Here is a 14,709-nt window from a genome sequence, read left to right on the forward strand (position 1 = left end):
GTATTTGCCAATTGTTTCATCTTTAATGGGGCACGTTGGACACACAGAGTTTTACCAAGCGTGAGAAGCTAGAGGGCCAAAGAGAATAAATTAAATACAAAACTCGAAATTTCAAAAGAAAGATCTGCACACTTAGAAAGATATTATTGTGTATTTGTGTATTCTAATGAATGACTAATTTGATATGGATCCTATTTCAAAGTTTACATGATGGATAGAATTTGTTTTTTCTAGGAAAATTATACGACATCTACTATTTGGATGAAACTGGTGACTATCCACTATTATCTCTAAAATTACATGGTACTTATATGGATGATTACAAGTTATTCATAGTTAAATTATGTTGTTAAATAGTTAGTAAAATTCCTTACCCTTGTTTAAGTCATTTAAAATTTGAATTTTAATAATCATGTACTTGATATATGAAGGAGATTCATCAGGATAGTGCCCAACTTCATCGCCTTTTTTTTACTCGGAACTTGGTTTGGTGAGTAAATTTGTGAGAGAGCCTCTCTTCTTCACCTTCTTGTGAGGACATTTTTTTACCCATGATTTGATGAGGAACTTGGTTCGGCGCCCATAGTTGTGCCCTCGTTGCGAGAAAACACCACCCCCTACTGGAAATCTATTTGCCTATTGTCCCTGCCAGAAACATCTCTCACTTTCGCCATTTTTAAAGTATCATTAGACTCTTTTTTTTTTTTTTTGGTAGGAAATAAAAACTTTATTTATGTAACTGAAATTCTCGCGGGATCTTTACACATTAGAGAGTCAAAAAGTAAAATCCAAGATAAGAAAGGGGGGTGGGAGAAGTGGTACAAGAAACGGTCCTGTGAGATAGCCGTTGATTTAGCAAGTGCGTCAGCTGCAAAATTGGCTTCGCGTGGGATGTAGGTGAAGGAACAGTCTGGAAAGGAAGCTGCAAGCCTGAGGATATCGGTGATGAGGTGTGAGATTTTCCATCTACCGCATGATGAAGGCTGCAAAAGAGTGAGAATCAGCGATTGGTTGTCACTCTCCACTTGGATATGGGAGATCCGAAGGTCGAGGGCAAGATGAAGACCATGACGAATAGCAAGTGCCTCGGCAATGAAGGAGTCCTGACAGCCCGTGCCCCACAGAGTCCACAGTGGAAAATCTCAAATGCTTTTCTTTTCCATTGCTTTTCTTTTCCAATATCTTCCCCTACTTCCCAAGACCATATTAATCTAGCATGGAATCTCATCACAAAGTTGCAATCAACAATGAAAACCCACAAAAAGAGATCTTTTTTTTCAATTCAGGTTATTTGCATTGAAAATCAGTGGTTCTATGCGGTTTTCTAGAAGATCAATGGCCAGAATCCGACGTAAGTCATTTGCATTTGGTGCAACTTTTGTAGCTGTGGCAGGGGGGAAAGCTGGTGGTGGAGGCAGTTGTCTCCAGTAGGGAGAGCAGGTTTGGTGGTTTATTCGGCTAAAGATAGAAAGAAGTTCTCTCTTCACCCACTTAAGGGTATTTGGGTAATTTTTTTTGTTCGGAGAGTATTTAGATAATTTGAAATTCAAATTTTAAATGACTTAAACAAGGGTAAGGGCATTTGAGTAATTTTATTAACTATTTAACAAAACAATTTAATTGTGGGTAACTTATAATTATGCATATGGATGCCATGTAATTTTGAGAATAATAGTGGGTGGTTACTAGTTTCACCCTAAAAATAGTGGATGCGATGTAATTCTCTCTTTTTTCTCCCCTAAGTTTTGTCTTTTATAAACTTACATTCAATAGATGGAGGGGTGTCGATAAATATTTATATATATGGGGTTTCATATCTAGTTCAAGGAGATTTGAACTCTTGACTTTGCACTATAAAGTCGATCTCAGCCAAAATCTAAGGCTTTGAACACAAATTTGCACTTACATTATAGAAGATATTTGACAAGGAAAAATGTGAGGAAGCAGTGAAATTGAAGAGCCAAATGTCCTTCATATTATGGCCACTTTGGAAAGAAAGAAATGCAAGAGTTTCAAAAAGTAAAAGGTGAGCAACAGAGCCCACTTTAAGCCTTACCAAAATATGGACATTCCAAATAAAAGACAACCAAGAATTATCCAACATGCATGGTAGCCACCAACTCTTCCTAGGGTTACATTGAACTGATGCTAAATTTAAAGTGAAGGAGAAAAAAAGGAAGAATAAGGGTCGTGTTCAGGAACAACACTGGTGAACTGTTGCTAGCTTTATATGATCCTCGGGAGTTTTATTTGGCACTGGAAGGTGAGGTGGCAGCAATGAGGTCAGGTCTTCTCAAGCAATTGCTAATTGTTTTGATTACTTGGAGGTTGAGTATAATTGTCAACAATTAGTACGAATCATGTAGGATCCCTCTCTCCCTCCCCCAGAGGAAATTCTTCTCATTGTTGAGGATATAACAAGTATTGTTTCAAGGTTTTTGAGCTAGAGGCTCATGTTTGTACCTAGAAGGTTAAACAATGTTGTTGACCTTCTAGCCCGGAAGGCCCTATCGCTTTCAATTGTGATGGATTGACAGTGTTCCTTTAGTGGTTGGTAGACATTTACTACTCTCCCACTTTTGCTAAACGAAGTTTTGGACAAAAAAACACAAACTTGCACATTCCTTATAATGACGTCAGTCTCCGTTTTATTTTGTGTCTTGCCACAGTAATATTTTATTGAAAAGTAAGCAAGGATTTTAACCATTTCACTAATCTTCCATTTGAACGTAGTTTTTTTTTTTTTTTTTTTTTTTTTTTCGCATTATTTATTTATTGTGTAGCAACATTTTCCAATATTTATCTAAATTTTTATCTCCCTTGCCTGTTAATATCAATCACAATTTTAAGTTAATGAGGCAACTAAAGTACCGAGAATATAGTTTATGTGATTCAATGTCACAAGAGAATATACTTTATGGTTTTTACAAACCTGTGATTTAATGTCATGAATGAATGTACATTATGGTTCTCACAAACCTGTGACTCAGTGCCATGAAAGAATGTACATTATGATTTTTACCAACATGTATATAATTTTTATAATTCAAGTTTAATTTTACGTGTGACTTATAAATGAATTTCAACCATTTGATATGATGTTGGGACACATGTCATACATCTAAAATAAAATTAACTATATAAATTTTCATATAACTATACACAAAATGTCGCCTAATTCTATGACTCCTAATGCTTTATGGGTTTATTATTTAAAAACACAATTTTTTGTCGCCTAAGGTTGTATTGACTCCTAATGCTTTATGGGTTTATTATTTAAAAACACAATTTTTTATAAAGGCCTATGAAAAGTGCATTCAACCCAAAAATAAAATAAAAAGGAAAAAGGAAAAAGAAAGTATGAAAAATGGCAAAAATACTAACAAAATAAAATAAAATGAACCGAAAAAAAAAAAAAGGTATGAGAGAAGCAATAGCAAGCAAGCATGTCTAATGGCTCATAGCTCAAGCTTTGTAATCTGGTATGCATATATATATATATATATAATATATTTAATTACTTACGATACAGTTCTGCTTCGACTTCCTCGTAATGACTAGAGGAGGTTCCAGCTCCTGCTGGTTCTTCTTTCTCTCACTGAACTCTGAAGAAAGCGAAAATGGCTCAAAATTTTTGCAGGAACGACGAAATAGAGTTGCTGCCGACGGAGCTCTTGGAGCTTGCAACAGCGTTTCGGCTTCGGAGCTCAAATTTAGAGTACAGTTCGTCAGCAGCAGTGAATTCCATCGGCGTGGAGGACGAAGAGGAAGAATTCAATATGCAGTGGGCAGCGATCGAGAGATTGCCAACCAACGAACGGATGAGAATTTCGCTGTTCGATGATTATGAGAACCAATTCGAAGGAGCTGTTGATTACGATCCGCCAAACGTGTGGTTGACGTTACCAAGCTTGGATATTTAGAGCGTTCGTTTGTTCATAGAAAAGCTAATCAAACACATAGAGCGTGACAACCTGCAACTCTTCCAGAAACTCAAGAAAACCAAAAAAAAAAATCCCCCCTTTTTTTTTCCCCCCCTTTTAAAAAAATTTTCCTTTTTAAACTTTTCTTTCTTCCCCTTTTTTTTTTTTTTTTTTCTCCTCCCCCCCCCCCCCCCCCTTTATTTTTTAAAAAAAATTCCTTTTTTTTTTTTTTTTTTTTTTTTCCTTCTTCCCCCCCCAGAAAAAGAATCGAAGAGTGATATTCTTTAATCACAAAATTTAATTATTTTATAATTTCATTTAAAACCTACAGGTGAATCATTAACATTTTAGAAGCCTTCACTTACAACCGGATAAAGGAGTGAGATCTGAAAAAAAGAAAGAATCTATGGTTTTTAAATTTTTCTTTTTTTTTCGGTTTTTTAGGGCCCATACATTTTTGAGACCAGGCCCATAAGGATTGGGCTGATTTCTTACCCAATTTATCGGGCCTGCTACATCCGGACCAATTGTCGTCTTGCTAACTGTGTTAGTTTAGTTGATCCATCGTAGTATACTGTACTAAGGGGACCTAACTTTTTGATATATTTATAACTCCACCCAGTTAGCAAAGACCAATGCTTCCACATAGGAGGTCATAAACTCATCGATATCCATTGCAGGATGACGCCGGCCCCAGGGTCGGGAAAACCACGGCCCTACCTATATGCCTAATTTATAATAACCATGCTAAAGGTCTAATATAATAATAATAATTCAGTGAATTTGGCTTCTTGTTAACTGAATCTAAAGCTATGTGGTAGTATTCAGCCTACTTACTCAGGAGCTTCCAGGTTCTCTTTATGTAACGTTGAAAATGTCATTTGAGGTATATTTTCTCAATCAAGTGCACATTTTACTCATCTTGCAGTTGATTGTAATGAAGTCTGGAGGAAAACTAATCTATTCTAGACCAGTGGGTCAGCATTCATGTAAAGTAATTGAATATTTCGAGGTATGTTAATATTCTTTTTAACTTTTATTGCTGTTGTGATTTTGTCCATTATTTTGCTCACGGTGGAGGACGCCCCCACCCACCCCGGGGAAACATTATTATTCTTCGTGGGGTTATCTCATAAGTTCACAATGATTGCTTAAACTTTATGTTGAGGCAATGTGAGGTTCCGAAGGAGAAGGAGGCAGGAATTGTCCCATTTCAGATCAGTACTTCCTTGAAGGCCTTCATTGTTTTTAAATAGGTATACTATCCCTGGGGTGCCGAAGATTAAATACCACCACAATCCAGCAACATGGAGTCTCTTCTGTATCCTCAGAGGCAGAACTTGTTGTGTCAGATTGTGGTGAGTCCATGGCAGAAAGGCTGTTTTCGCACTAGCTCTTAAAATTCTTTATAAGCATTCCACTTTATATCAGTAAGTGCAACTTTGAAGTACTTGACAAGGGAAAATAACAATAATGATAATAATAATCAAGGCTGGTTCTGATAAATTGATAATTAATATATGACCTTCCAGTTGACAATTTCCAACTAGGAAATTAATAACATATGTCCAACTCGGATGCTGCTAGAAATCAATTATATTGAACTGTTAAAAAAATGTGTTAAATCCTGTCATCCAGATTAGTGATTAGAGTTTATTTAGTACTTGGACAGTTGAACCTATTAATTTGGAGGAATCAATGTTATACATATATGCCATATGGACAACAGGTAGCAACTAGTATAACAAATTAGTAATGTTGTGTAACTTGTGATCTATCATTCTTTGGTCTCAAGAACAAAAATTTCCTTGTTGCTAGCTGAGTTCCAAAAATGCACCAAAGGTGATATTCTATTGTAATTGAATTTTGTATGTTTTGGATGAGTTCCCATTGAATATCATACCTTTCTGAAGGATGCATTGTTGGGTTCTATCCATCCAACCAATGGCCAAGAGCAATGTCTTTGTCTGTTTTGATCAGCCACTTTCTTGTTGAACTGGTACTTGAAAAATAGTTTTCCCAAAGGGGCTTCACCATCTGGAACCATTTTATTGAATATTTAATGCAAATTCCAAGGCATCATGAAATTTCATATATGAATGTCCACTATTTCTGTGATTTATATTATCAGTTCTAAAAGTCTCCAATTGTTCAATAATTTGAGGCTGCTTGCACATCTGCTTGCTTGTTGATATCTAGGTGACTAGTTATTTAGGACCTCCTCATGTTCTTCTTCTTCATAAATTAAATGGAATCAGGTCATGATTCCAATGAATAGCCATATAATATTATTTGTTTGGTGGTATATATTTCATATTACCTGAATGTAGATGTATGTATTTTTTTTTCTGATTGTAGGCAAAACAAGAGGCATGTCAAACAACTGAGCACTCCACCTACTGATTCAAAGGATTTGCACTTCTCTACTCATTATTCACAGAATGGCTGGGGACAATTCAGAGCATGTTTATGGAAACAAAACTTGTCCTATTGGAGAAGTCCTGGCTACAATGTTGTGCGATTCATTATCACAATTATAGCATCTGTGCTGTTTGGGATACTATTCTGGAAACAAGGAAAGAAGTTGTAAGTCAAATCAACTGCATTGTGATTCTATATACTTTATAATTTGATAATATAGGGCATCAAGTTATCATTGGGATGTAAAAAAACAGGATATGGCACAAGTTACAGACAACAGAGGTTATCATCTTTATGGGACCATTAAGAAGACCACGAAGCCCAAAAGAAATAATCCATTCTATATAATTCAAAATTATGGATACGTTTCAAATGATGAGTTGGGTCAATTTTATGTGGTCTGAAGATCTCTTTGGTGGTGGTACCGGCAAATGAAAATACTTTTTCTTGTTCATATTTATACTGATATGAAGTTCTTAAACTCTGGTGGATTTACATTTCATGCAAATGCACCTCCAACTCCTTCAATTGAAGGAGATACATATAGTAGTGAAGAAACCTGTACTTCTAGTTGATATTATTTTCTTGATTTCTTTAATGGGAGAAGTGTCTTCACAAAGCACAATGGTTGCAGCTCTGAAAATTTTTAAAATAAATACATAAACATGTGGAATTAATGTGTTAACTAGGCAAGTTATCAACATAATTTATCTTTGATTTGTTTTCAGAGATACCCAATGTGAGTTGTTCAATATACTTGGATCAATATATGGCTCAGTGCTTCTGTTGGGCATCAACAATTGCTCATTGGTTATACCATTTGTCACAGTAGAGCACAATATTTTGTACAGGGAAAGAGCTGCAGGAATGTACTCTTCATGGGCCTATTCATTTGCACAGGTCCAAAACTCTCTCTTAGAACTGATTGTTCTTTAAGTACTTGCCTCAATCTTAATCTTGAGTTGACCATAGTTGAATATGATCAGTATTGGCAAACTTGATGGTCCAGTCAAGTTTTATGGACTTTTGCTAATCAAAAAGGCATGAAATGATGCTTTACTGCTTCTCCAGCTTCCTATTTTTCAACTGATATGAACATGATGAATTAGGAAACTTGATTCTTGCAGGTGGTGATTGAGCTTCTTATCTATTCGCTCAAGTTTTTATTTATATGATCTTCACATATCCCATGATTGGGTACGATGCATCAGCTTATAAGATATTCTGGTTTTACTATGGAATGTTCTGTACGTTGGCCTACTTCAATTACCTTGGAATGCTTCTTGTGGCTTTGACACCAAACATTCAAGTTGCTGCCATTCTAGGATCTGCCTGTTACACCATTCTGAATCTGTTCGCTGGGTACTTTATGCCACAAAAGGTGAGCTAACCATCTATTCTTTTGACACTGTTTAATCTTAGCTTTGGAAACTGAACTGGTAGTTATACTGGAAAAGTGTCCAATATAGGTCCAGGTTTCCTGGCTTAATGGCCAGTCAATTTGATCCTGTAACTATGTGAATTCCTTGAGATGCATTTGCAGGAAGAGTTGGGGATAATGGATTATGATGTGTTTTATTTGTTGCAGCAAATTCCCAAATAGTGGCTTTGGTTGTATTACATCTGCCCCACATCTTGGTCACTCAATGGTCTCCTTACATCACAGTATGGTGATATACAAAGTGAGATACAGGTGTATGGTAAAACCGAAACAGTTTCAGCTTTCTTGAGAGATTACTTTGGGTATCACCATAGCCTCTTACCTGTTGTAGGCATTCTCAATATTATATATCCTCTTCTTTTCGCAGCTCTTTTTGCAATTTGTATTGAAAAACTCAATTTCCGAAGGAGGTAAATGCTGTATAGCCATATTTCTTTGTACATAGAGGAAAAATATGGATCGAAAGAGGAATTTTTGATGAGCTAAATTCTGATACTTTTTTTTGGTGGGGGCTAATATGATTTTTACATTGATAAGCTCTATGTAGCTGAGGTATTTCTGGAGTACTCAGGTATTTCCCCATCTGTTCAAGGCCAGGATCTTCAGATGAATGTCAAACCTAAGAAGATTAAAAAGAGAAGTGAACAGATGAGTTGTTTCCTACATGGAAAACACTCTATACTTCCCAACTACATTAGTGTCTTTGTATAATTCACATTGGTAGCATGCATAAACCTCTAAGTGTAACCAATTTGAATTTCCAAGTATGAGCTTCCACCATTAATATTTTGGGGAAACTGGCTTTCCAGAGTCAATTCTTAATTCTAACGCCCACTGTCAATTTTCCATTTATGACTGCTGATTTTGTAGGGGAGAGCTTGCTGATAAGTTGCACAGGTAGGGGTTGGTTATAAAGCCTTCTCATCTTTGCAGGTTTCACTACTATTTCCTTCCTAGTCTGATCTTCCCATGTGAAAGGCTAATTCTTAATCCCAAAAGACAAATAATAATGTCTTTCAAGAAGGCTGTGAGCACAAAACGCGTGAAAGAGTTAATTATGATGGTTGATGGTGTTATGATTAAGGAATAAACCATTACAGGTATGTGATTGTGAGGGAAAATACTTCTTTTCATGTGCAGAAGCTATGTTTGCTCAAACCCTAATTGAGGTAATGCAATTTGTTTTAAATGTATAACTGCAAACGAAAAATAGAAGGTATCACAACCAAACAACGTGACCCTGAGTGAGTACCAAAGACTGATCAGAGTCTCCTGCGCTAATGAAACGTGAAGATTAGAGGTTTGTCCACATAAGGGTCTCAGATGGGTTGGATTGGGATTGGTCAAACCTGGTCTGGTTTTTTAAGTAGCTGGCCTGGTTCGACCCGTTCTCTTTCAAAAACTAGGAGTAGGGCATATTTGAGACTATTCTCGATCTGGCTTCTGATATTTTAAACCATGGTCCATCCACCCATCTCATTAAATTTGGTTTATCAATCATACATTTGGCGAGGAAGCAGAAAGAACTTGTTGGGGATGACAAATGCATAACCACGAACAGAGAAAACACAAGCAAAACGCATAAGAGGAATTTAACGTGGTTCTGCAAAATTCTACCTACGTCCACCAAAGATAAAGAGATTACACTATTTTCAAGAAATATTACACCACTCTCGTACCCACAAAATGATACATTTTGTTTGTCTTGTCACCTAAATTTTCCTATATAATTACAATTTTAATTCAGTACTAATAATTGACACAAACCCAGTTTCAATTACAAATACAACTAAAACTATTATTGCATGGATCCACAGATTCAAGACACTTAAATCCAACAAAATGGGTTCAGACATGTCTAGATCAAAACTGATCAATAAGAATTTGGTTCGAAAATAGTTAAACCAGAATTAATTAAGACCGATCCAGATCGAAAAACCGGGTTCCAGAACCGGAACTTCATGTGAACTCTGCATGTGTCTGTCTTACCATTCGAATTTGATCAATTTGGTCAGTCTTCACGAAACTTGAATGAAAATTAAACCCCTTCGCTGTTAGTATTTTTTACTCCAAAGTGAAAGCCGTTGAAGAGCCTTCTCTATTTAAAGCCTCCACTGTCAACCTACAAGGCCACATTTTCACACGCCAAGAACACAGAAGCTCTGTTCTTAATGTCTCTCTATCTGGTTGAACTTGAACACAAGGAAAAAATGGTGCAGTCGCTAGCAGCTTTTCTCTGTCTTATCTGGGTTTGTATCCTCTTGTGCCTCCCGGTATTCACAGGTTAAAAAATAAATAAATCAGTTTCTATATCTCAGAATTCTGGGTTCTCTCTGACTGTTTTATTTATGGATTATGATGCCATTGCAAATTTGACCTTCGCAGTTGCAGAGCCAGGGAATGAAGAATCAGGTTTGGTGAAGACCAGTCTCTTGACGAACAATGACAACATGAATGACACTGGCGGTGCTTATAGTGAAATTCCCACCTGGTGTATCGCCAAACCTTCTGCAGACATTAACATGCTGCAGAACAACATTGATGAATGCTGCAAGCTTTCTCAGGTGGATTGCAGTGTGATCAACCCAGGTGGATTCTGTTACGACCCTCAAAACTATGCTTCTCATGCTTCCATGGCCATGAACCTCTACTACAAAACCTTTGGCAAGAACCCTTTCAATTGTAATTTCTCAGGCACTGGTCTTATTGTCACTCAGGACCCTTGTAAGCCCATTGGATTTCTCTTTTCATGCTTCTGTTACAACTGATACCACTTCACACAGATATTAATTGTATATCCCATTCCATGTTGTTTTGCAGCTTGGGGTCGTTGTTTCTACCCAGTTTGAGAATGAAGGAGTTGATGATTAGGAGGAGCAAAGAAGAAGCTATTAAAGCCACTATTACTAAATAAATGTAGCAATAGATGATGCTCAGGGTGCTATAATACAATATGATTAGTTCAAACTCTGTTTACAAGCTCTGTCTAAATGAGTTCTGTTCATATATGAATGGTGTTTCTGTGTTGGAACCGGGTTGTTATTGTGAAAATGATCAAGTTTTCAGTGGATATTGATTTTTGAATCTATTGAATGATCGTTTATCTATGGATAGAGAGATGTATGTAATACATGCATTAAAATGCAAAAGTTTTTAAGGATTTGGGCCATGGATTTAAGAATCGGAGTTGAATCGGCTAATTTGACCATGTTGTTCCGATTGACTCTGGGTGAATCGTAATCCACTGATCCAATTCCTGCTCTAGTCCCGAGTTCAATAATATTGTTTGTCGTGGCTCGAGTCTTGAAAAACTCCCGCTAGCTTCGGCTTCAATTGATGAATCTTTGAAAGTACTCTACGCTCGGGTGATAGTTCGTTTCGATCCACGCAGGTTAGGGTTCAACTTTTTCTCTTTTCAGCTCTATGCGTTATTTTACAGATTTTTAGGGTTTTTACCATATTTGGTTTGCGCCGGATGGAGTAGGGTTTAGCCTTTCACACAGAGATTTTATGTTTTTTGTTCGTCAATTTCTGTACATGCAATGCGTTCTGCTTGATAACTAAAATTGTATATTTGAAGTAATTGATGCGAAGCGCAAGAACACTCTTCCTAGAATCCGCCTTGTAAAACCAAGATCAAATCTGATATGGAATTTTAACCACCACAGTGCTCCCAAACCATTCGAAAAAACCACCTATTTGAATCTCAGGAAGCTAACCCTTAAAACCGGTTTGTAAGGTGAGAGAACATGATGGGGTCTATGATTCAATCACAATCACCATTTTACATATATGTGGATGAAAAACTGGGTCTTTGCAGCTTAGAAGATCCAATGGCTATCAGGATGCAGGGGAAAAATTGACGTCCCTGGGGTTTTATGGTGGTGAAATAGGCTTAAAAGTTCTCATTTTTTCTTCCAAGATACTCTTTGTCCCTCACTTAAATGGGATTTCAGAGATTCTTGCACCACCAGTTAAGCGTTACTCTGAAACTGCTGTATCCAAAAGGTTCAATTTTTGAAAAACCACAAACATTACCACCAAGGTTGGGATATCATCCTTTAGGGTTGTATTTTACTTTTCTGTAGATATGGTTTGCAGGAGGCAGTTATCAATAGTGAATGTTTGTCTTCTGTCATTTTTAAGGTTTCTGTTCTGACTTCTGAGATGTTGATTGATTTTTTTTTATTTCAACACTTGTGGACTGCATCTCAAGTGTTGCTTGTTTTCACTGCTTCTGCAGGTTTTGATGGCTACATACCCTTATGGTGCCCCTCCCCCTGTAGAGCAGCTATGGAGAGAAGAGGTTCTTTATCTCCACTCACTTTGGCACAAGGGACCTCCTAGAAATCCCAACTTTACACTGAATTCAAATAATCTTAGTGCCACCAATTCCTCAACACCTAAACACACTCCAGAAAATCTTGGTGCCTTGAATTCCACAACCTCCAAGAAGAGGAAAAACAAACAGAAAAGTGCAAAGAAAAAGAAAGATCCTAGACCTATAGTTTCAGAGCTTGAGTTGCCATGTGGATCAGATCCTAAGCCTTGCCAGGAGATTGCCTTGCTAAATCCTGAATCAAATGCCCAGTCTGATCAAGCCACCACATCAGCTACTGCTGAAGAACAGACCAGATCTGCTGGTCTTTATTTGCAAAAAGAGGGTTTGAAAGCTTGCCAAGATTTTCTTTCAAGCAAGGTTTACCAGGAGATTGCCTTGCCAGATCCTGAGCTGTGCAAGGAGATTGCGCAGGCCTGAATCAAATGCCCAGTCTGATCAAGCCACCACATCAGCTACTGCTGAAGAACAGGCCAGATCTGCTGGTCTTTATTTGCAAAAAGAGGGCTTGAAAGCTTGCCAAGATTTTCTTTCAAGCAAGGTTTACCAGGAGATTGCCTTGCCAGATCATGAGCTGTGCCAGGAGATTGGCAGGCCTGAATCAAATGCCCAGTCTGATCAAGCCACCACATCAGCTACTGCTGAAGAACAGGCCAGATCTGCCGGTCTTTATTTGCAACAGGAGGGCTTGAAAGCTTGCCAAGATTTTCTTTCAAGCAAGGTTTACCAGGAGATTGCCTTGCCAGATCCTGAGCTGTGCCAGGAGATTGGCGGGCCTGAGTCAAATGCCCAGTTTGATCAAGCCACCACATCAGCTACTGCTGAAGAACAGGCCAGATCTGCCGGTCTTTATTTGCAACAGGAGGGCTTGAAAGCTTGCCAAGATTTTCTTTCAAGCAAGGTTTGTAGGGATGATAATGAAGAAGAGTTGGTGGATGATGACATCAATAAATCTGAAGAATTCAAGTTTTTAATGGGGATATTTATGAATGATAATTATTTGAGGGATTATTATGAGCAGAGTTGGGCAACAGGGGAGTTCTATTGTTTGGTCTGTGGTGGAACCGGGAAGAAGCTTCCAAAAAAGTTCAAGAATTGCTCTGCACTTGTTCAACACTCAACAGCAATATCAAAGAGGAAGACAGCACACCGAGCATTTGGAAAGGTTGTATGCCAGGTTCTTGGTTGGGAATTTCCTAGACTTCCAAGCATTGTTCAGTGCTCAGATAGGTCTCATGTTGATCATTGCATCACTCATTCCATGGTCAAAGCAGAACCTGAGGTATTGCTTTACTGTTATCTCTGTACATTGTTTGATTCTTCCAGTCTATGAATCATATGAAGTTGGATAATGCAGGTGCTGTTGATTCAGAATACCGCACAAAAAGAAAAATTTTCCGTGATTATAGACCTTGTGGATGACAGTGACGAGGAAGTAGATCCAAAGGACCATGGTATCAGTTTCAAAATGGAAGATCTTCAAGTTATAGAGTTTGTCACTATTGATGAGCATGAAGAGACGGGCATCCTGGTCAGACTAGTTTAGATGATATTTTCTTGTACAAGTTATTATGCATTTCTTGTCCTTGAATGTTGTTCATTGCAGGAATGTTCAAAGAAAAAAAGACGACGGACCAAAAGGGCACGATCTTGATGGTGTGAAGAGTTGAAAAGATGCAGGCATGTTTAGGCAAAGAGATGGATTTAACGGTTAGGTGATTATTTCAGATTTGTATATACGTTGATTTTCTTCCTGATATTTTTGTGGGATTTGTGAATTATTTGATTTGGTTATCCACTATGATGTAGATGATTTGAAGAAATATGTTAGATTCATGGAATGCTGCAGAAGGAATTGTATGCTTTGCAAATACCAGTGACAGATTTGGCTAAAGAGCTTGTAGACATTTAGAATGGGAATGAAATTGGCTGGTGTACAGGGAGAACATTTGTGTTTGTGGTTGGGAATTTCAGACTTTCTGTGTGTAAAAACCAGTGTATGTTATCGTTAAGTATCATCATCAGTTGCTTCCTTTCTTAGTTTCCTGTTCGGAGTCCATTTCGCCCGTCCTTCATGGTTAAGACCTGTTCAGAACACTGTTTTGGTTACTATGCGTGCCCGAACAAAAAAACCAATTTGCTATACTGTTTTGGTTTTGCCTGAACTCGATGGCTAAGTTTGTTATGAGTTGGGATATAGATAATCTTAGCAATTAATTGTTCTGCTTCTTCCTTTCTATTGTAGAGTCAAAATAGTGATGGTTATTGATCAATCTTGGGTCAGACGTATTCAGTAAAAATTTCCATCTCCCTGCTTCAAGACGTGAAACAGAAATACTCAAGTATCCCCCAACAGCCCTATTTTGAAATTTCAGAGCCAATTATAACCAGGAAAATAGAGAAGGGTTCAGACCCTATTTCTTTATATGCCTAAGTATAGAAAAGTGAACTCCATAAGGGTGCTGAGTCCTCCATTAAATATTTACATGTCAATACATGAAAGATGAACCTATATTTTAGCCGATTGTATGACTCATTGAATTACAAACTAAAGTATGATACGTGATTAATTGTACATCTTAGAA

The 14,709-nt window shown here is 37.4% G+C and overlaps 1 protein-coding gene across 1 annotated transcript; it reads left to right on the forward strand.

The window, feature by feature from the left end:
• The first annotated feature begins 7,533 nt into the window (after positions 1 to 7,533).
• Positions 7,534 to 14,649, forward strand: LOC149008597 (uncharacterized). Its single transcript, XM_089167254.1, has 10 exons — positions 7,534 to 7,725; positions 10,104 to 10,509; positions 10,606 to 10,628; positions 11,606 to 11,782; positions 11,887 to 11,937; positions 12,029 to 12,091; positions 12,456 to 13,406; positions 13,482 to 13,655; positions 13,731 to 13,839; positions 13,934 to 14,649. The coding sequence occupies exons 1-9, from the start codon at positions 7,534 to 7,536 to the stop codon at positions 13,776 to 13,778; spliced, it is 2,085 nt and encodes a 694-aa protein (XP_089023380.1). The 3' UTR covers positions 13,779 to 13,839; positions 13,934 to 14,649.
• Positions 14,650 to 14,709: the final 60 nt, after the last annotated feature.

The sequence above is a fragment of the Hakea prostrata genome, chromosome 8 (assembly GCF_041222555.1).
Source record: "Hakea prostrata isolate BN-2017 chromosome 8, UWA_Hpros_2, whole genome shotgun sequence".
Taxonomy (NCBI): domain Eukaryota; kingdom Viridiplantae; phylum Streptophyta; class Magnoliopsida; order Proteales; family Proteaceae; genus Hakea; species Hakea prostrata.

Coding starts and splice junctions, on each gene's coding strand:
- LOC149008597 (XM_089167254.1), top strand. CDS start 7,534: ATGATTGGGTACGATGCATCAGCTTATAAGATATTCTGGTTTTACTAT. Junction 7,726..10,103: donor GGTACTTTATGCCACAAAAG/GTGAGCTAACCA, acceptor TCTATATCTCAG/AATTCTGGGTTCTCTCTGAC. Junction 13,407..13,481: donor TGGTCAAAGCAGAACCTGAG/GTATTGCTTTAC, acceptor TGGATAATGCAG/GTGCTGTTGATTCAGAATAC.